The following is a 22,180-nucleotide window of genomic DNA, read 5'->3' on the forward strand; positions in this document are numbered from 1 at the left end:
TTCGGTTGATTAGCCCTAAGAGGGTGTTAACGGGGCGCAAAGCAACTAGCGCCCGGGCGTGGCGATGTTTGCGCCGCTCGCGAAATTGACCAGAGTTTTTGCGGCGGCGCTAAACAATACTGCCCCGATCTTCTGCGCCCGCAGATTGTGACGTCAGTCGAGCGCGCAACGCCCCGGTGGCGCCCCGGACCGGATATTGAGTGGCGCCCCCTTCCTTTCCGCCTGCCGCAAGCAACGACAGGGAGAGGGGAACATTTTGCAGTCGAGAAGGGGCTGGGGGAGCGCTATTTAAAGGTGCCCTCTTCCTGCCTTTTTTTGTGGGAGACATTTTTGCACCACTCTTTCTGAGAGAGAGAGAGATTCTGAGAGAGAGAGAGAGAGAGAGAGACTTCTGGAGAGATTCAACGCTGTGTGAAGTAGTTTTGGCTACTGAACAGCACTTTGCAGGTTCTTTTGGATTTGACCTTCATTACTTCGATTGTCAAGAGGCTCTGGGGGCTGCACTGATTCGGGGCGTCGTCCTGCACCTGCAGAATCGGAGGCAACAGAGACGCAGAGAGAGAGTGGCAATCATGGCCAGAGGGAGGAGGACCAACAGGCCTCTGCACAAGGGACCTTACCCTCCCAGGGTATTCAGGGAACAATTCTCCTATATACATTTGTCTGAGGAGCAGTGTTTGCGCAGGCTGCACTTCAGCAAGGAGGTGGTCACTGAGCTCTGCCACCTGCTGCAACCAGATCTGCAGCCTTAACTGAGGACCAGGACGTCTCTGTCGGTGGCAGTGAAGATCACAGTGGCTCTGAATTTTTATGTCACCGGCTCCTTTCAAGCAGTTACTGGGGACATCACCAATATCTCTCAGTTCGCCATCCATTGCTGTATCCAGGAGGTGACAAATGCCCTCTATAAAAGGAGACGCCAGTACATCTCTTTCCCCATGACCCGGGACAAGCAGCATGAATGCGCATTTGGCTTTGCGAGGATAGCGGGCTTTCCCATGGTGCAGGGCGCCATTGACTGCATGCATGTGGCATTGCGGGCACCGCATAAGAATGCAAAGGTTTTCCGAAACAGCAAGGGATTCCACTCCTTAAATGTCCAGTTGGTCTGTGACCACAGACAGCTGATACTCGCTGTCAATGCCCGCTATCCTGGCAACAGCCATGATGCATTCATCCTGCGCCAGACTGCTGTGGCAGAACTTTTCAAGGCACCGCATCACCCAAGTGGTTGGCTCCTCGGGGACAAGGGTAATCCACTGTGCACCTGGCTGATGACACCGCTCCATAACCCCAACACCCCTGCTGAGCTGCGGTATAATAAGAGCCATATCACCACCATGAACATAATTGAGCAGACGATCGGCGTGCTCAAGTAACGGTTCCGCTGTCTGGACCACTCAGGAGGAGCCCTGCAGTACTCTCCTGAGCGAGTCTCCCTCTTCATAGTTGTGTGCTGCATTCTTCATAACCTGGCAATCCTCAGGACCCAGCCAATGCCACCAGGCATTGGTGTACCACCAGAGGAGGAGGAGGAAGAGGAGGAGGATGATCTGCAGCAGCACCAAGGCGGGAGGGAGGCCCAAAATGTTGAAACTGCAAGGGCCGTCCGTAAACGGCTAACAAGCTGCTTCTAGGGCCCTATTCAGAAGATGGCTTCTGGCATGGAGAACAACATGATGGAAAGAAACCCGCAACCCCTATAGCCAGCCAAGGCAGCAATGATTCCAAAGGTCAAACATGTATATTTTGAATACAACTTTTTTATTTTACAAACTCTGTGTGTGTCATTTATTCATGACAAACTAATAGAAACAAACACAACAAATCATTAATTAACTTAACTTTTGTTTAGTGTTTTGGCCATTATCGCCAGCTTGTGAGAACCAGTTATCAGATGAACCTCGGCCTTTAATAAAAACATTCCCAACATTTCTTGAGACCTCCTACTTTTTGCCCTTCAAGGGTGATCTCCATCCCCTGTGCACGTCCCCCCTTCCCACCCTACTGCTCCGCCGTAATGGGGCCCCAGTGGCTGCAGCAAGGCTGGTGGAAGGCTGCTGAATGTCAGATCCTGAGATGACAGATGCCCTTGAAGGACGCCCTCGACCAGCTCTGGGCCTGAAGGGCCTGGTTGCAGACTGCACCAACTCTGCATGGGCAGCAGCAGTCTGGGCTGGCTGTGTTGCAGGCGGTGGCAAGTGCAATGGGGAAGTGACGGTGGTTGGAGCAGGAATGCTGTCATCCTGAGAGAGGACAGCACCTCCCTGCTCAAATGACACACTGGCACTCCCACAGGGTAGCACCTCAGCATCCGGAGCAATCTGCTCGAGCACAGATTGCTGGCCTGCTGCGGCGCCGTGAGAGCTCCAGGGGAATGTGGCCAAACCAGCGACGATGGCAACAGTCAATGCTTCTGTTGCCTCAATCTGAGACTGCATGAGAGCAGTCTGAGATTGGATCACAGCAGCTAGTGACTGAATTGCAGCACTAAGCAGTTGCGTTGCATCTGCCTGTGCTGCAGCGGAGTGCTCCACACTCCTTGCCAATCCATCAATGCTTTCGGGCACCCTTCCCATTGCACCCATGAGCTGAGTGTGCATGTCCACCGCCTGGGTGTTCATTTCCGCGATGAGCCGCTCCTCCTCTGCGTCCAGTGCAGCAGGACTCGCTGGCCTACTCTCCATCCGGGGAGATGGCCCCCGAGCTTCTCTACCCCCATCGCGTTGCTGCAGCCCGCTGGGTCCCGGAGCTTCATCCTCATCAGACCCTACCCCCCCTGCTCCCCTCCAGGGAAGACGTGGTCCCAGTGTGGGCATGGGCTCCCTCGGGAGACGTTGGCACTGAGGCTCCGGCTTCCTCTTCCTCCTCGCCTGGGCCGTTGCTCCCACTGGCTGGTTGAGGGCCCGTCTCCTCAGCTGGTGAATCACCATCTGAAAGCAGGAAGGTACAAGAGTGGCTTTAGCGTCAGGACAGGGGGGCAGTTATGGAGCAAGGACTGGTGCAATTTAGTAAGTTGGATTGAAAACGTAAAAGGCTGGTGTTCGGAGGGACAAGTGGAATGAGAGAGGAGACAAAGCTGATGACCTTACCATTGCTGTCTCGAAGGGGGTTGACCTCTCCAGCAGCAACGGGACCTCTCACCTGGCTTGCGACGATCCTGTGGACGCACGCCTCCAGATCGCTGAGGGTTCGCAGCTGAGGCGGCCCTCCACCCGTCCGTTGCTGCTGTCACCTGTTGTGAGATAGCTTGGCCTGCAAGAAAAAGGACTGTGTCTGTGTAAATATGCAGCCATGTGCTTGCCTGATATGCCTCCCATAGTTGAATAGCCCTTAATGTATGCAGCCATGTGCTTGCCTGATGTGCCTCACATGGTTGAATAGCCCTTAATGTATGCTGCCATGTACTTGCCGGATGTGCCTTCCATAGTTGAACAGCCCTTAATGTATGCAAGGTGTGGAATGTGCGTGTGTGTTTTATGAGATGGCCATAGGTCTTGGATGAGTGTTGGACATTGGGGTTTTTACACCCTCTGACCATAGAGTGAGGTTGAGATGGAGGGATGGAGAGGTATTGAAAAGCAGCCACTCACCCTGACCACACGAGTGAGGTCATTGAACTTTTTCCGACATTGTGTATGGGTCCTGGGCATCATGCTCCTGGAGGAGACGTGATAGAAAACATAGAAACCTAGAAAAATAGGAGCAGGAGTAGGCCATTCGGCCCATCGAGCCTGCTCCGCCATTCAATATGATCATGGCTGATCCTCTATCTCAATACCATATTCCCGCTCTCTCCCCATGCCTTTTGTGTCTAGAAATCTATCTATCTCCTTCTTAAATATATTCAGTGACTTGGCCTTCACAGGCTTCTGTGGTAGAGAATTCCACAGGTTCACCACTCTCTTGAGTGAAGAAATTTCTCCTCATCTCAGTCCTAAATATCCTACCCCTTAATCTGAGACTGTGACCCCTCGTTCTAGACACCACAGCCAGGGGAAACATCCTCCCTGCATCCAGTCTGTCTAGCCTTGTCAGAATTTTATACATTTCAATGAGATCCACTCTCATTCTTCTAAACTCCAGTGAATACAGGTCTAGTCGACCCAATCTCTCCTCATACAACAGTCCTGCCGTCCCAGGAATCAGTCTGGTGAACCTTCGCTGCACTCCCTCTATGGCAAGTATAGCATTTCTTCAGTAAGGAGACCAAAACTGCACACAGTACTCCAGTTCTGGTCTCACCAAGGCCCTGTACAACTGTAGTAAGACATCCTTGCTCCTGTACTCAAATCCTCTTACAATGAAGGCCAATTGAATTTTTTGAGGGGGTGACTAGGTGTGTGGATGAGGGTAACGCAGTGGATGTGGTATACATGGATTTCAGTAAGGCCTTCGATAAAGTCCCGCACAGGAGACTGGTCAAGAAGGTAAGAGCCCATGGAATCCAGGGTGCCTTGGCACATTGGATACAAAACTGGCTTAGTGGCAGAAGGCAGAGGGTGATGGTCGAAGGTTGTTTTTGTGACTGGAAACCTGTGGCCAGTGGGGTACCACAGGGATCGGTGCTGGGTCCCTTGCTGTTTGTGGTCTACATTAATGACTTGGATATGAATGTAAAGGGTATGATCAGTAAATTCGCGGATGATACTAAAATTGGTAGGGTGGTAAATAGCGAGGAGGGTAGCCTCAGTCTGCAGAACGATATAGATGGGTTGGTCAGATGGGCGGAACAGTGGCAAATGGAATTTAACCCGGAAAAGTGCGAGGTGATGCACTTTGGGGGGTCTAACAAGGCAAGGGAATACACAATGAAGGGAAAGACCCTAGGCAAGACGGAGGGTCAGAGGGATCTGGGTGTGCAGGTACACAGATCCCTGAAGGCGGCGGAACAGGTGGATAAGGTGGTAAAAAAGGCATATGGGATACTTGCCTTCATTAGCCGAGGCATAGAATATAAGAGCAAGGAGGTTATGATGGAGCTGTATAAAACACTGGTTAGGCCACAGCTGGAATACTGTGTGCAGTTCTGGTCGCCACACTACAGGAAAGATGTGATCGCGTTAGGGTGCAGAGGAGGTTCACCAGGATGTTACCAGGGCTGGAGCGCTTCAGCTATGAAGAGAGACTGGGCAGATTGGGTTTGTTTTCCTTGGAGCAGAGGAGGCTGAGGGGGGACATGATTGAGGTGTACAAAATTGTGAGGGGCATAGATAGGATGGATGCTGAGGAGCTTTTCCCCTTAGTAGAGGGGTCAATAACTAGGGGGCATAGATTCAAGGTAAAGGGCGGGAGGTTTAGAGGGGATTTGAGAAAGAGCTTTTTCACCCAGAGGGTGGTTGGAGTCTGGAACTCACTGCCTGAAAGGGTTGTGGAGGCAGAAACCCTCACAACATTTAAGAAGCATTTGGATGAGCATTTGAAATGCCATAGCATACAAGGCTACGGGCCAAATGCTGGAATATGGGATTAGATTAGACAGGGCTTGATGGCCGGCATGGACACGATGGGCCGAAGGGCCTCTATCCGTGCTGTATTACTCTATGACTCTATGACTCTATAACATACCATTTGCTTTCCTAACTGCTTGCTGCACCTGCATGTTTGCTTTCAGTGACTGGTGTACAAGGACACCCAGGTCCCTTTGTACATCAGCATTTCCCAATCTAGCCCCATTTAAATAATACTCTACCTTTCTGTTTTTCCTACCGAAGTGGATAACTTCACATTTATCCACGTTATACTGCATCTGCCATGTATTTGCCCATTCACTCAACTTATCTAAATTGCCTTGAAGCCTCTTTGCATCCTCCTCACAACTCACAATCCCACCTAGTTTTGTGTCGTCAGCAAACTTAGAAATATTACATTTGGTTCCCTCATCCAAATCATGAATAGCTGGGGCCCAAGCACTGATCCCTGCGGTACCCCACTAGTCACCGCCTGCCACCCCGAAAAAGACCCATTTATTCCTACTCTGTTTCCTGTCTGTTAACCAATTTTCAGTCCATGCCAGTATATTACCCCCAATCCCATGTGCTTTAATTTTGCACACTAACCTCTTATGTGGGATTTTATCAAAGGCCTTCTGAAAATCCAAATACACCACATCCACTGGTTCTCCCTTATCTATTCTACCAGTTACATTCTCAAAAAACTCCAGTAGGTTTGTCAAACACGATTTCCCTTACATAAATCCATATTGACTTTGTCTATACCTGTTGATATTTTCTAAGTGTCCTGTTATCACATCCTTTATAATAGACTCTAGCATTTCCCCTACTACTGATGTTAGGCTGACCGGTCTGTAGTTCCCTCTTTTCTCTCCCTCCTTTTTTAAATAGTGGGGTTACATTCGCCACCCTCCAATCTACAGGAACTGTTCCATAATCTATAGAATTTTGGAAGATGACAACCAATGCATCCACTATTTCCATGGCTTCCTCTTTTAGTACTCTGGGATGCAGATTATCAGGCCCTGTGGATTTATCAGCCTTCAGTGCCATTAATTTCTCCAGCACTATTTTTTTACTAATACTAATTTCCTTTAATTCCTTCTGCTCACTTGACCCTTGAGCCACCTCCCTCCACACTCTTCTATAGTCTCGGGGCAATGGCCTCCTGCCACTCTCTGGGTACATTATTGATCTTCGGCACTCCACTGTGCCAACCAGAGCCACCAAGGCCCGGTCGCTGAAGCGCTGAGCTCGTTCTCTGGCTCTCTCCATAGTCCTTTGCAGTAGCTTTGAGGTTGAGGTTTGTCCAGGCCGAGATTCAAAGCTGCAATGAGCAGGGTGTGACTGGAGAGCAAGATTGACCCTCCCCTTTAAGAACTGGCCGACGCCAGTGTGTCTGTGTTCAATCGCTAACTGACGTCACCTGAGCTTCACCCGCGCTCTGAGTTAGCGCCTCGCTCCTCAGCCTTTGCGCCTTAAGAGAGGTGCGTAGCGCCTGATTTAGCGCTCAAATCACCTCCAGGGGTGATAGAAGCCAAATTTGCAGTCGGAGGCGATAATTAGCTAAACTTTGCGCCCAGCCGATAATTGCGCCCCAAACGGGGCGATACCGAATTTCTCCCAATGTTTTAAAAGGAAATTGGGTGTAATTTTAATTGTCTGAATGAAATTGTTCTAAGTAGGTACAGAGTAGAAATGTGTTTCTGGAAATAGTGTTGTAATATTGCAGCAGAACATAGCAGGAGGTTTTGGTGCTGGTTTGTCGCTAATTATATACCATTTTCTTTTGGGTAAATATAAAGAAAGAAATTACCTGCATTTATATAGTGATTTTCACAACCTCAAGATGTCCCAAAGTGCTATAGAACCAGTGAGATACTTTTACGGTGTAGTCACTGTTATAATCTAGGAATTGCAGCAGCCAGTTTGCACACAGCAAGGTCCCACAAACAGCATTGAGATAAGGACCAGATAATCTGTTTTAGTGATGTTGGTTGAGGGATAAATATTTACCAAGACATCAGGGTGATCTCCCCTGTTCTTCTTCGAATAGTGCCATGAGATCTTGGTCTCTCATGGGGACCTAGTTAATGTTGACCACTGTCATGAACAATAGGTTAACCAGTGGGATATGGTGGTGGTTGCTCCCAATTCCGGTATTATAGCTTTAAATATCTCAAAAGGAGATCTTGAAGGTACTAGTTAGAAGGTACAAGAGCCATCAGTCCCAGCTGTTGATTCATATCAGTACCTGAATGTTCTGTTGGATGCCAACTTCAGCCTAGACACAGTTATTCATGAACATGCTTAGAAGGGGCAAAGTTTACTTTGGTCTTTCTCATCTTGTTTCAATGATAGCGAAGTCCCAATGCAGGTTGGCTTTTGGCGTATAAGACGTGTGATCAATTATTTCTCGTTAATGATTCTGAACTCCTGGGCACGCAACGGGAGGACTTCCATTGGCCCATGTGCGTGATCCAAGATTTACATTATTACGTCATTCAGCACCAAGATGCTTGTACACCATCAGGATGTACTATTTCCTGTGGAATTCATAACCATGTTTTGCTTCCTGTCTGAAACACTTTGGCTGGAATTTTCTCATAAAAAAAACGGGTGGGTTTGGAGCGTGGAAGCAGTTAAATTATTAAAAATGGGATTCCTGACCTGACCCCGCCTCCAACCCGCCCACTTCTGGTTTTACCAGCGGCGGGACGGGGGCGGGCGACCAACCCGCTTCCAGGGGACGTTACCTCTATTTAAATATTGCAATGAGGCTGAAAACCCTTTTACCCTGTCCATTTTGAATTTAACTGCCTGTTGGACGGGTTTCACACAATTTATGAAACCCAGCAATTAAACCGAGGCGGGGACTGCTGCATCGAGGAGGTAAGTGGATTTATACTTACCCCTTGGATTCAGGGTCCCAACCATACCGACCCCTCGCAATCAGAGACCTCCCCATGAGGCCGCCAATCGCATTCCCAGGCCATCCCTGCAACCCCCAGGCCTCCCCCCACAACGATGATGATGAGGCCGGCCCCGATCCTCTTTTTCCACCCACACACCCCCCCGCCGATCCCTGATCCTCCGGCCGATCCCCCCCCAGATTTCCGGCCAACCCCTCCCCCCCACTGCGATCCCCGATCCTCCCCCTCCCCACTGCGATCCCCGTTTGCCTGCCGATCCCCGACCTCCCCGATCCCCTGCCAATGCTGCAAACCCCCACTGCCGATCCACTCTCCCAATTCCCGACCCCACCTCGCCGCCGATTGCCAACCCTCTCCCGATTATCAAACACCCCCATCCCCCACCGCCAATTGCCGACCACCCTCCCACGATCCCTCCCCCGGACCGACCCCTTGCAACTGAGGCCTACCTGCCCGCAGCCAGCCAGCCTCTCAAGCTAGCTGGCTGTGGGCAGAAAGCCAAGGCCTCACATTCAAATTAGGCCCTGCCGGTAAAGTCGGCAGGGCCTGTGGGAAACCCGGCCTCCTGGGTTTCCCGCCCGTCTCGGATCCCCTCCACCCCCAACCCACCTCCCCAAAGAAAATTCCAGCCCATAATTTTGTACCATAGAAACATAGAAGATAGGAGCAGGAGTAGGCCATTTGGCCCTTCGAGCCTGCTCCGCCATTCAATGAGACCATGGCTGATCATCCAAATTCAGTACCCTGTCCCTGCCTTCTCCCCATATCCCTTGATCCCTTTAGCCTTAAGAAATATATCCAACTCTTTCTTGAATATATTTAATGAACTGGCCTCCACCGCCCTCTGTGGCAGAGAATTCCACAGGTTCACCACTCTCTGGGTGAAGAAATTCCTCCTCATTTCAGTCCTAAATGGCTTACCCCTTATCCTTAGACTATGACCCCTGGTTCTGGACTCCCTGGCCATCAGAAACATCCTTCCTGCATCTAGTCTGTCCAGGCCTGGCAGAATTTTATAGGTTTCAATGAGATCCCCTCTCAATCTTCTAAACTCCAGTGAGTATAAGCCCAATCGACACAATCTCTCCTCATACGTCATTCCTGCCATCCCAGGTATCAGCCTGGTGAATCTTTGCCGCACTCCTTCCATGGCAAGAACGTCCTTCCTCAGATAAGGCGACCAAAACTGCACACAATACTCAAGGTGCGGTCTCACCAAGGCCCTGTACAACTGCAGCAAGATATCCTTGTTCCTGTACTCGAACCCTCTTGCTACGAAGGCCAACATACCATTTGCCTTCTTAACTGCCTGCTGCACCTGCATGCTTACCTTCAGCGACTGGTGCACAAGAACACCCAGATCTCTTTGCACTTCCCCTTCTCCCAATCTATTGCCATTCAAAAAATAATCGGCCTTCCTGTTTTTGCCACCAAAGTGGATAACCTCACATTTATCCACATTATAGTGCATTTGCCATGTTTCTGCCCAATCACCCAACCTGTCCAAATCGTACTGGAGTTTCACGACATCCTCCTCACAGCATACCCTCTTACCCAGCTTTGTGTCGTCTGCAAATTTGGAGATATTACATCCAATTCCCTCGTCCAGATCATTAATATATATTGTGAACAGCTGGGGTCCTAGGACCGATCCTTGCGGTACCCCACTAGTCATTGCCTGCCCCTCGGAAAACGACCCGTTTATTCCAACTCTGCTTTCTGTCCGCCAACCAGTTCTCTATCTAAGTCAATACCTTGCCCCCAATCCCATGTGCCTTAATTTTGCACACTAATCTCATATGCGGGACCTTATCGAAAGCCTTCTGAAAGTCCAAATACACCACATCCACTGGTTCTCCCTTATCTATTTTACCAGTTACATCCTCAAAAAATTCCAGTAGATTAGTCAAGCATGATTTACCTTTTGTAAGTCCATGTTGACTTTGTCCAATCCTGTCACTGCTTTCCAAGTACTCTGCTATTACATCTTTTATAATGGACTCTAGCATTTTCCCCACTACCGATGTCAGGCTTACCGGTCTATAGTTCCCCGCTTTTTCTCTACCACCTTTTTTGAATAGTGGGGTAACATTAGCTACCCTCCAATCCATGGGTACTGTTCCAGAGTCTATCGAGTTCTGGAAGATGACCAACAATGCAGCTACTATTTCTAGGGCCACTTCCTTAAGTACCCTAGGATGTAGATTATCAGGCCCTGGGGATTTATCGACCTTCAGTCCCATCAATTTTCCTAACACCATTTCCCTACAAATACTGATTTCTTTCAGTTCCACCCTTTCGTCAGACCCTATGTTCCCCAGCATCTCTGGGAGGTTATTTGTGTCCTCCTTTGTGAAGACAGAACCAAAATATGTATTTAGTTGGTCTGTCATTTCTTTGTTCCCCATTATAAATTCCCCTGATTCTGACTGCAAGGGACCTATGCTTGACTTCACCAATCTTTTTCTCTTCACATATCTATAAAAGCTTTTACAGTCAGTTTTTATGTTCCCTGCGAGCTTACTCTCATAATCTATTTTCCCTTTCTTAATTAATCCCTTTGTCCTCCTTTGTTGAATCCTAAACTGCTCCCAATTCTCAGGATTATTGCTTTTTCTGGCCAATTTGTATGTCCTCTCCTTGGATCTTATGCTATCCCTAATTTCCCTTGTTAGCCACGGTTGAGTCACCTTTTTTATTTTATTTTTATGCCAAACTGGGATGAACAAATTCTGTAGTTCATCCATTCGGTCTTTGAATGTTTGCCATTGCCTATCCACCGTCAACCCTTTGAGTGATATTCCCCAATCAATCCTACCCAACTCGCTCCTCAGACCATCGTAGTTTCCTTTATTTAAATTGAGGAGCCTAGTCTCTGAGTCAACTACTTCATTCTCCATCTTAATGAAGAATTCGATCATATTATGATCGCTCTGACCCAAGGGGCCTCATACAACAAGATTGCTAATTAATCCTTTCTCGTTACATAATACCCAGTCTAAGATGGCCTGATCTCTGGTTGGTTGCTCGACATATTGGTCCAGGAAAACATCCCATAAACACTCCAGGAATTCCTCCTCCACAGTATTGTTACTAATTTGGTTAGCCCAATCTATATGTAGATTAAAGTCACCCATGATGACTGCTGTGCCCTTATTGCATGCTTCTTTAATTTCCCTTTTAATGCCGTCCCCAACCTCTGCCTTACTGTTTGGAGGTCTATATACAACTCCCACTAACGTTTTCTTCCCCTTAGTATTTCTCAATTCTACCCATACAGATTCCACATCATCAGTGCTAATATCCTTCATTACAATTGTGTTAATCCCTTCTTTAACCAGTAATGCTACCCCAACTCCCTTTCCTTTTTGCCTATCTTTCCTGAATATCGAATACCCCTGGTTGTTGAGTTCCCAGCCTTGGCCATCCTTGAGCCACGTTTCCGTAATCCCAACCAAATCATATTCATTTACCTCCATTTGCGCAGCCAATTCATCCACCTTATTACGAATGCTCCTCGCATTAAGACACAAAGCCTTCAGGCTTGTTTTTTTAACGCACTTAGACCTATTAGAATTATTATTTACTGTGGCCACTTTTGATTTAAACCGCTGATTTCTCTGACTGCTACTTTTGTTTTTCTCCTTCCTATCTTTTGCTTTTATCCTTGTTTCCCTTTCCTCTGTCTCCCTGCTCAGGTTCCCAACCCCCTGCCATTTTAGTTTAAACCCTCCCCCAGAGCACTAGCAAACACTCCCCCTAGGACATCGGTTCCTGCCCTGCCCAGATGCAGACCGTCCGGTTTGAACTGGTCCCACCTCCCCCAGAACCGGTTCCAATGTCCCAGGAATTTGAATCCCTCCCCCTTGCACCATTCCTCTAGCCACGTATTCATCTGAAATATCCTTCTATTTCTACTCTGACTAGCACGTGGCACTGGTAGCAATCCTGAGATTACTACCTTTGAGGTCCTATTTTTTAATTTACCTCCTAACTCCCTATATTCCACTTTTAGGACCTCATCCCGCTTTTTACCTATATCGTTGGTGCCTATATGCACCACGACAGCTGGCTGTTCACCCTCCCCTTCCAAGATGTTCTGCAGCCGCTCTGAGACATCCTTGACCCTTGCACCAGGGAGGCAACACACCATCCTGGAGTCTCGTTTGTGGCCGCAGAAACGCCTATCTATTCCCCTTACAATAGAATCCCCTATTACTATAGCTCTCCCAGTCTTTTTCCTCCCGTGCTATGCAGCAGAGCCACCCCTGGTGCCAGGAAGTTGGCTGCTGCTGCTTTCCTCTGATAAGCCATCCTCCCCAACAGCACTCAAAGTGGTGTATTTGTTTGAGTGGTGTCCGCAGGGGACCCCTGCACTGCCTGCCTGCACCTAGTACTTCGCCTGTTGGTCACCCATTCCCTATCTTCCTGTGCAACCTGTACCTGTGGTGTGTCCAACTCTGTAAACGTGCTATTCACGATGTCCTGAGCATCGCGAACGCTCCAGTATGCATCCAATCGCAGCTCCAGTGCCGCAATGCAGTCTGTCAGTAGCTGCAGCTGGATACACTTCCTGCACATGTAGTTTTCAGGGACACAGGAAGTGTCCCTGAGTTCCCACATATCGCAGGAGGAGCAGATCACGTGGCCGGGCTGTCCTGCCATGACTTACCCTTTAATTAATTGAATTTAAATTAAATCAATCAATCCCACTAATTACACTACAGTTAAATGGTTTACCAACAGTCCCCGCTGCACCAGAGAGACCTTAGTAACTACAACCCATAGAGTTAAAGTTGAAAAAAGAGAGAAATACTCACCAACCAATCACTTACCTGCTTCCTGGTGATGTCACACTTTGATTACTTTTTACCTCTCTCCCCCGCTGTTGAATTGGTATGCCTCGCCTCGCTGCTCCTTTTAAACCCGCCGCGCTCGCTGTTCCACACACAGGTCCGCTCTGGTCGGGCCTCGCCTCGCTGCTCCTTTTAAACCAGCCGCACTCGCTGTTCCACACACAGGTCCGCTCTGGTCGGGCCTCGCAGCTCCTTTTAAACCCGCCACGCTCACTGTTCCACACACAGGTCCGCTCTGGTCGGGCCTCGCCTCGCTGCTCCTTTTAAACCCGCCACGCTCGCTGTTCCACACACAGGTCCGCTCTGGTCGGGCCTCGCCTCGCTGCTCCTTTTAAACCCACCGCGCTCGCTGTTCCACACACAGGTCCACTCTGGTCGGGCCTCGCCTCGCTGCTCCTTTTAAACCCGCCGCGCTCGCTGTTCCACACACAGGTCCGCTCTGGTCGGGCCTCGCCTCGCTGCTCCTTTTAAACCCGCCGCGCTCGCTGTTCCACACACAGGTCCGCTCTGGTCGGGCCTCGCCTCGCTGCTCCTTTTAAACCCGCCGCGCTCGCTGTTCCACACACAGGTCCGCTCTGGTCGGGCCTCGCCTCGCTGCTCCTTTTAAACCCGCCGCGCTCGCTGTTCCACACACAGGTCCGCTCTGGTCAGGCCTCGCCTCGCTGCTCCTTTTAAACCCACCGCGCTCGCTGTTCCACACACAGGTCAGCTTTAGCATAACAGTTAACATTCACACAGCGGGTTAATTTTCCAATATGCACTGCCAGTGGGTGAGGTTCCCTGGTAGTAAAAACTCAGACAATGATCCCCAATATGATTGATTATTATGAAATATTAAAATTAATGATTTTCTGTTATTCAACAGGTGCATTTTGAAGATGGACCATCACTGCCCTTGGTATGTAAAAACTTTGATGATATTTTGCATTGAGTCAACCTCATACTTGCTACTTCATCAAATGCCATTGCTCCAAATGATAACACAATTCCTCAGAATTTTGAGATTCACAGATTGTAGGCGGAGACATTATAAATGGTTCCCTCTCCTCAGTGACTGTTCCCTCCCTTTCAAAACTGCCATCATTACCTCCTCCTCAAAAAAACACTCTTGACACCTCTATCCTTGCAAACTACTGCCCATCTCTAACCTCCCTTTCCTCTCCAAAGTCCTTGAATGTGTTGTCACATCCCAAATCCATGCCTATCTTACCATTTGAGCCTCTCCAATCAACTTTCCGCCCCTACAACAGCACAGAAACTGCCCGAATCAAAGTCACAAATGATATCCTCTGTGACTGTGACCATGATGCTTTATCCGTCTTCAACCTTCTTGACCTCTCTGCAGCCTTTGACACGGTCAACCACACCATCCTTCTATGCCTCTCCTCCGTTGTCCAGCTGAGTGGGACTGCCCTTTTAATGGTTCCTCTCTTATCTATCCAGTCGCAGGCAGAGAATCCACTGTAAAGGCTTTTCTTCCCGCCCCTCCAATCTAACCTCTGGAGCTCCCCAAGGATCTATCCTTGGCCCCCTCCTATTTATCATCTACATGCTGCCCCTCAGTGACATCATCCAAAGACACTTGCGTGTCATCTTTCTCTTGCCCGTGTTTCTACGAGGTGCTAACCCTGTGGCTTCAGCAGAGGTAGAGGCAGCCTGCTCACTTCCCTACTGTGACTGCGTAGACACTCTTGGTGGACATCCTCTGGGTTTTGGAGCCTGTGATGGCCACCCCAAAGCCTACTCCTCCAGCGACTGTGCAGGGGGAGACTCGGCCATCGTGATCTGAGGAGCCATCTGGAGCTCTGACTGAGGGGGTGGCAATGGGGAAGAAGTGTAAGCACTTTGAGAGGAGCCCACACTTCCCTCTCCCCTCTCACCATCATCCATCTCATGGGCCACCCACACTTCCCTGCTAGCATGGAGCTGGAGAGCACCTTGCTGCACATCATTGGGACCATGAGGACACATGTCTACACTGACATCCCTCCAGACAGGAGATCTATGAGCCTTTGCCACCAATGCTCCATAGATAGCCATCTGTTCTCCATAGCAACCATGTTCTCCTGTGAGTGGCGCATTAGCTGCTCCGTGCAGGTGGCCATCCTATCCAGGGAAGAGCCTATAGTCACCATCACCTGTGACACTGTGGTGCTCATATTGGAAATGGACTCCTCCATTCTCTACACATTTGCAGACATTGCGGTCGCACAACCTGTCAAAGCCTCCTGCACTTCTTCCTGCACCTCCAGGATTGCCCTCATTCTGGATGACCCCCAAGGCTCAGCGTCTGCATGCAGCTGAGCAGAGCTGGGAGCATCCTGCGCCCTCCGGTGAGGAGTCTCCACTGCTGTCTCCATCTCCACCATTTGCTCTTGCTCACTTGTGACTTGTGACGGACCCGGTGACAACACTACTCTATTTTGCGTGGAACCCACCGAGGTGTGCGTGTCTACGCTGGTGCTGGGTGCGCTCATGTCTGGTGGCGCTGCACCTTCAGAGGCTGGAGGGTCCTCTGAGGAGTCATCTTGCTCTCCCTTTGGACAGCGGTTGGTGGCGGGGGGGGCTCTTGATGGACCTGTGGGAGAGTAAAGAGATGAGTTAGATATGTCAGATCAAGAATGGGTAAAGATACCATTATGCACATGATGAACATTCACTGGCTGATGACATCAATCCCCATATGAGTGACTGCTGTATGCCATGTAGCTGTATGATATGTAATTCTGTCATCAGGTTGCTAAGATGTCCCCCTCTTTCCATCTCCCACCTCCAGCTGCTCGGCCACTCCCGATACTTCCAACACAGCCACTTCTGCTGTTGTTAGGGTGGAAGATGATGGAGTGCCACCTCCAGTTCTCTCCCTCTCCCTCTTATTTATTTATTTATTTTATTCATTTTTATGGGATCTGGGCGTCGCTGGCAAAGCCAGCATTTATTGTCCATCCCTAATTGCCCTCGAGAAGGTGGTGGTGAGCCACCTTCTTGAACCGCTGCAGTCCATGTGGTGAAGGTACTCCCACAGTGCTGTTAGGTAGGGAGTTCCAAGATTTTGAACCAGCGAAGGATCGGCAATATACTTCTAAGTCAGGATGATGTGTGACTTGGAGGGGAACTTGGAGGTGGTGGTGTTCCCATGCATCTGCTGCCCTTGTCCTTCCAGGTGGAAGAGGTCGTGGATTTGGGAGGTGCTGCCGAAGAAGCCTTGGTGAATTGCTGCACTGCATCTTGTAGATGGTACACACTGCAACCACGGTGCGCCAGTGGTGGAGGGAGTGAATGTTTAAGGTGGTGGATGGGATGCCAATCAAGCGGGCTGCTTTGTCCTGGATGGTGTCGAGCTTCTTGAGTGTTGTTGGAGCTGCACTCATCCAGGTAAGTGGAGAGTATTCCATCACACTCCTTATTGTTCGCTCCCTTCTCCTGCAAGGAGGGAACGAAGAGAAGGTTGAGTGAGAATGGTGGAATGAGTGTAAGGAATGGATGGGTTACCTCTTTAGAGAGAGACTATGATGGATTGGGGTGGCAATGCCAAGTGGCCTTGTGTGTTGTTGGTTGGTATGATTGCATTTGGATAAGGGTGAGTGTGAGGGGTGGCAAGTAAGATGGGGATGCGATAATGTAGATAGAGAGAGAGGGATGGGTGGAGGTGCAAGGTATGTTGGTGTGAGTAAGGATGTGCAGGAGTAGGGTTGGGAAAGCAGAGAGGGGATGTGATGAGAGGCACAGCAGGATGAAGTTGAGTGTGGCTTTGTACTCACCATTCCAGATCTAATGAGATTATTGTAACATTTCCGGCACTGCCCCCAGGTCCTCCTCACAACTTGCCGTGACCTCCTCTGCAATTTGGAGAGCAATCAAAACCTCCAGTGTGCTGCCTGCACAACCCTAGATGAACCTTCAAATGCAAAGTGGCCGTGGCTCCTTTAAATATCCCGGCTGAAAACGCGTCAATGATGAAGTCATCAGACCCGCACCATTTAATAGGGCCGGATCACACGCAGTTTGGGCTTAATAGGCCCCATTAGTGCAAAGTTGAGTTCTGCAGTGGGATGGAAGCAACAATGGGGTAGCAACCCGCCATGCCGACCGCTCGCACCCGATCCGCCCAGTTACAGAAAATTCCGGCCGCAGTTTTCAATAATCCAATGGAAATCTGGGAAAGTATGAAATTAATGCTAAAAATCAGTTCAAGGTAGCACAGTGAGTCAAAGAACTTTTTCACAATCAGAGCCAGTAGACCTAGATTGCCAAGCCTACAAGCATAGACAACAGGGTAGATTTTGACTTTGTGCGATAGTGTAAAACGGGTGATAGCGAATCAGCAGCCCATTTTACATTCCCAATTTTTATTTCCATTGCAGTCATTCATTCTTTAGTAACTTTAGCACTCTGATTTAAATGTGACAAATTATGCATTTTCCTTTTTTACAGGGTGAACAATTGTGTTGGGTTCTCCAATTACAAGTTTTTCTTCCTTTTCTTGGCTTACTCCCTGCTTTACTGCGTGTTTATTGCTGCCACCGATCTGCAGTACTTTATCAAGTTTTGGATGGTAAGTTTAACATATTGGCATATGTAAACTTCACTTATTCTGGTTCTCTACTAAAAGATGTAGTTTTATGGTGGAGTTTTTATCTACATATAACATCTATTCGATCATATTACATTTCAAGAGTTAAACTAAGGATATTTTTTAAGTCATTTTTTGTCAATTAATCAAACTTCACTCTCCATTCTTTTGTGTATTTGTGTGTCTAAGTGCGTCTCTTTCATTCTCCCTAAGGAAGTTAAAATTAACCTCGAGACTAAAGATCTTTAGGAGAAATACATTGGAACAAACTTAGTGAGGATTAGGAGCCATATAAAAATCAACTGAAGATATGCAAAATGATTATTAGAAGTACTACAAGGGCAATAGAAAAGTGGGTTGTAAATAACAGCAAAAAGAATCAAAAATAATTCTTAAAAAATGTAGCATTTCTATAGCATTATATGAATTATTTTGGCAAGCAGTAAACTGCCATTTTCACACAGCCAGATTCCACAAACAGCAATGAGACAAATGACCAGGGCTACTGATTTTATAGTGACTGAATAAGTCAAATTCTATTTTTATTGCATGAGATTCTGGGATTTTTAGCAATATTTTGTTCAAGTTCTTTGCACTAAAAATAAGTCTGTCAGTTTACAAAAAGTTGATTGTGCTAATGGCATTTTGCTAATGGGAGATTATCAAATAAAAATTGTACAATGTTGATTTATATATTATTTTTATGTAACAGTATGAGGTTTGGTCTATGGTTTGAGTCCATAATGTGACTTAAGATATGTAACCATGCATTTAAAACTACTTTCATAAACATTGCATTAATAATCAATGCTAGATAAAACTGGTGTTGAATAGATGTCCATTCAGTTGGATGATGTGGGACATTACTTGTTGCTACAGCATTGTAGAAATGATCATTTGGGCAGCCTGAAACAAGGGGCATCTAAACTGCCTCTGGGCCACACCATTTTTTTCTGCCTAGAAATTTGGAACAGGCTGCTCTTAGCACTGTTTCTTCATTAGTTGACAAATCCCTAATCACAACACCAAGAGCTGTTTGTATCAGCAACTGGCTATATATGCAAACTAACAGAAGCATTCATTCAAACTTTATATGAGACCTGCGAGGCTCCATGTTTGCAGATAAGTGGTCCATGAAGACAAAAATCTTGGACACTCCTGGTCTAAAGCAGTGCTTTACTTCATCTCTGAATGGTTTTTATGTTGACTCTGGGATGAGAGGGTTGTCCTTTGAGGAGAGATTGAGTAGAATGGGCCTATACTCTCTGGAGTTTAGAAGAATGGGAGGTGATCTCATATAAGATTCTGAGGGGGATTGACAAGGTAGACGCTGAGAGATTGTTTCCCCTGGCTGGAGTGCCTAGAACTGGGAGGCATAGTCTCAGGATAAAGGGTCGGCCATTTAAGACTGAGATGAGGAGGAATTTCTTCACTCAGAAGGTTGGAATTCTCTACCCCAAAGGGCTGTGGATGCTGAGTCATTGAGTATATTCAGGCTGAGATATATTTCTGGACTCTCGGGGAATCAAGGGATATGGGGATTGGGCGGCAAAGTGGAGTTGAGGTTGAAAATCAGCCATGATGTTAGTGAATGGTGGAGCAGGCTTGACGGGATGTATGGCCTACTCCTGCTCCTAGTTCTTATGGCCCACACTACAAAAGAAGTGACAAAAAAAACAAGGCTGTAATGTCTTGCTTGGGGCTGAGTAACAGTGGGGCAGGACTTCCGGCTGTCCCTCCGACCCCATCATAGCCCAACCCATATTCTTGTGTCAGGGATCATTGGCCATGCAGTTGGGGCTGCCAGTGGGATTTCCACTGTCAAGAGAGAGCCTGTTGCTCTCAAAGAGGGTAATTTGGTGGTGCTGCAGTGGGACTGCTGCTGCAGCACCCAAAGAGGCAGTGATGCACTTTAATGGGGCAGAAGAGCCCTGAAGAGGAAGGGAGCTGCAGTTTTAGTAGGCTTCGGCCAAGACTGAGGCCTAAAAAGTTGCTATCAGTTGTGCCCTCCTTTTTCTGGCTGCTGACTGTCATGTCCCACATCCTCTGCTTCCTCTATACCCTCCTCATGCTGGAGGGCGGGAGCTCTTTCCACCACCTCTTCATCATTATTGCCTTTATTTTACAGAAGCAAATGTCTTTTTTCACTGCGATATTAGTAGTACACAATATTTTACCATGATTCTTGAGACTCTTGCTGGGCTGTATTTGAGGGCTCTACCAGATTTATCCAGGCATCTGAAACGGGACTCCAGAATTCTAATAGTTTGCTCTGACACTTCATGGGCATGGGCCTCTGTTGCTCCACTCTGTCTTTGGAAGCTTTACTGAAGTCATCAGCTATGACTACATGGAGTGGCTCTATTCACCAATCAACCATCAGAATACATGGCTCCAAGTCATGAGGGCTGTCATAGTCGATTGTCACATGATGAAAACATCACAGCAGTTTCCTGAATATCTGGCAATGACATGCAGGATAAGGTAATTGGCATTGTACACTAGTAGCTGGCCTATAATAGAATGAAAGCTGTTCCTTGAGGGAGTTCTCAAGTGGGACCACATGTATTCCATCAATTGCACTTGTGGGAACCCTGCCAGTCTGTAGAACTGGATATTTACTGCTCGTTCTCTTTCTCTCTCTCTTTGCCTGCTTCCATTGGGAACAATACAATTTGGCATCCCTCCTGATTAGAGCATCAGTGATCTTCTTGATGTAATGGTGGGCAGCTGCTTGACTACTGTGGCAAAGGTCACTTGCTGCTGCCTGGAAGGATCCAGACACTATGGGGGTGATTTTGCCAAAGGGGACATGATGGAGGTGGGACTGCTGCTTGTCTGGTTTTAGTCCCGCCTCCATCGACGTCCGGCCAACCCACGCTATTTTCCCTTGATTGACCTTCTTAAGCCCACCCAGCGGGTTTAGCAGGCCAATTAAGGGAAAGCCGGTGACACAGAACGTCAGCATATGACGTTTCATCTGTCAAAAATTTTTGACAGCTGAATTGTCATCATTTGACAGCTTTGAGAAGCTGTCAAACACTGACATTCTCTGTTGTATGGTGAGTTCTTGTACTCAAGGCTCATCAAACCTATTTCCTGAGCAGAAATCAGATGGCTGTTGCATCGGAGAATGCAGCAGCCATTCTGTCATCTCTGCCATGGAGATGCCGGAGCCTCCGGATCCCCAACAATTGAAGCCTGCAGGAAGAAACAAAGGTAATGAAACTTTTTCTAAGACTTTTCACTCACCTCACATACTTACCTCTCCACACTTGCACCCATCACTCACCTCCACAGCGCACTTTTTGAACCCTCTGAACCCCGCAGACCCACTGCTCGCCTCGCTGACCCTGGCGGGGTTTCCCGACATCAGGAAGCCTGCACTTGTGTTGGAAAAATGGGGCTAATCCTCTTAATTGCCTGTTAACTAACTTTACAGGCAGTTGATTGGCTGTAATCCCCTTCCCACCTCGAGGAGACGGGTCCCAGCGCAAGTCAGGGACCCGCCTCCTGGGAAGATGGCACGGAGGCGGGTTCAGTCCCCGCTCCCAGTTTCTGCCATTTTTCCGGCAGTCCCGCCTCCATACCCGCCTCCCCAGGGCTGGCAAAATCGCCCCCAAGAAATTCACAGTAACCTTCACTGGTGCAGACAGTGTTGTTCTCCTGGTGGAGTGGGCTGCAGGGCTTCAGCCAGCAGTTGACATATTTCCCCAATAAGCTCCAGGGCGAAGCACAGCTTTCTGAGGCACTGACATTCAGAAAAGTTTAAGTAAGACCATTTTAGTCTGTAGTCTGTAGACCCTAGTTACTGGTATGTAGGTAAGAGGCATCGTCTGGGAAGCCTGAATCTAAAGCCTCCAATTTAGCCTCTTCCATATCCTCATCCTCTTCATGGCACAGCGTTGTCCAATAGAAATCATGGACACTGTTTTAGCCACATGCACTCATTTTAGTAGAAAACGCCTTACACAAATATAGGTAAATGTACTTGATGTGTATATTTACTTAACAAACATCTACCACCATTCAATGCAAAACTTTGCAATCTTTCTCTTTCACCAAAGTTTTGAATTCTGGCATGGTTTATCAGACACAGCACATCTTAGTGCAGCTTCTAGCTTTTTGTCGATAGTTGCGAGCGGTACCTTGACTTCATCAGAGTGATTGCTGAGAATGTTGACTCGCACAACAAGATGTGCCAGACCCGTCCCTGCTCTCCATCCAGAACACCTTTGGATGCTGCTTACCCTTTGCCATGACATGCCCTGTTAGAGTTGCTCGTTATTGGCTGGGCTTACTTTCTTCAGCTGGACCGGAGCGGTTATTCCGATTGGTCCAGCTGGGCACGATGACAGCTCACAT

General features: G+C 48.2%; 1 protein-coding gene across 1 annotated transcript in view; it reads left to right on the forward strand.

The window, feature by feature from the left end:
* The window catches only part of LOC147123316 (palmitoyltransferase ZDHHC2-like), a 230,397-nt gene that overhangs the window by 92,871 nt on the left and 115,346 nt on the right, over positions 1-22,180 (forward strand). The window contains exons 6-7 of the mRNA XM_085970680.1: positions 14,108-14,140; positions 17,677-17,797. Coding sequence (XP_085826806.1) covers positions 14,108-14,140; positions 17,677-17,797 — 154 coding nt within the window. The remainder of the gene's footprint in view (positions 1-14,107; positions 14,141-17,676; positions 17,798-22,180) is intronic.

Source organism: Somniosus microcephalus, chromosome 2 (genome assembly GCF_052327205.1).
Source record: "Somniosus microcephalus isolate GS21.2 chromosome 2, FLI_Smic_1.0, whole genome shotgun sequence".
Lineage (NCBI taxonomy): Eukaryota > Metazoa > Chordata > Chondrichthyes > Squaliformes > Somniosidae > Somniosus > Somniosus microcephalus.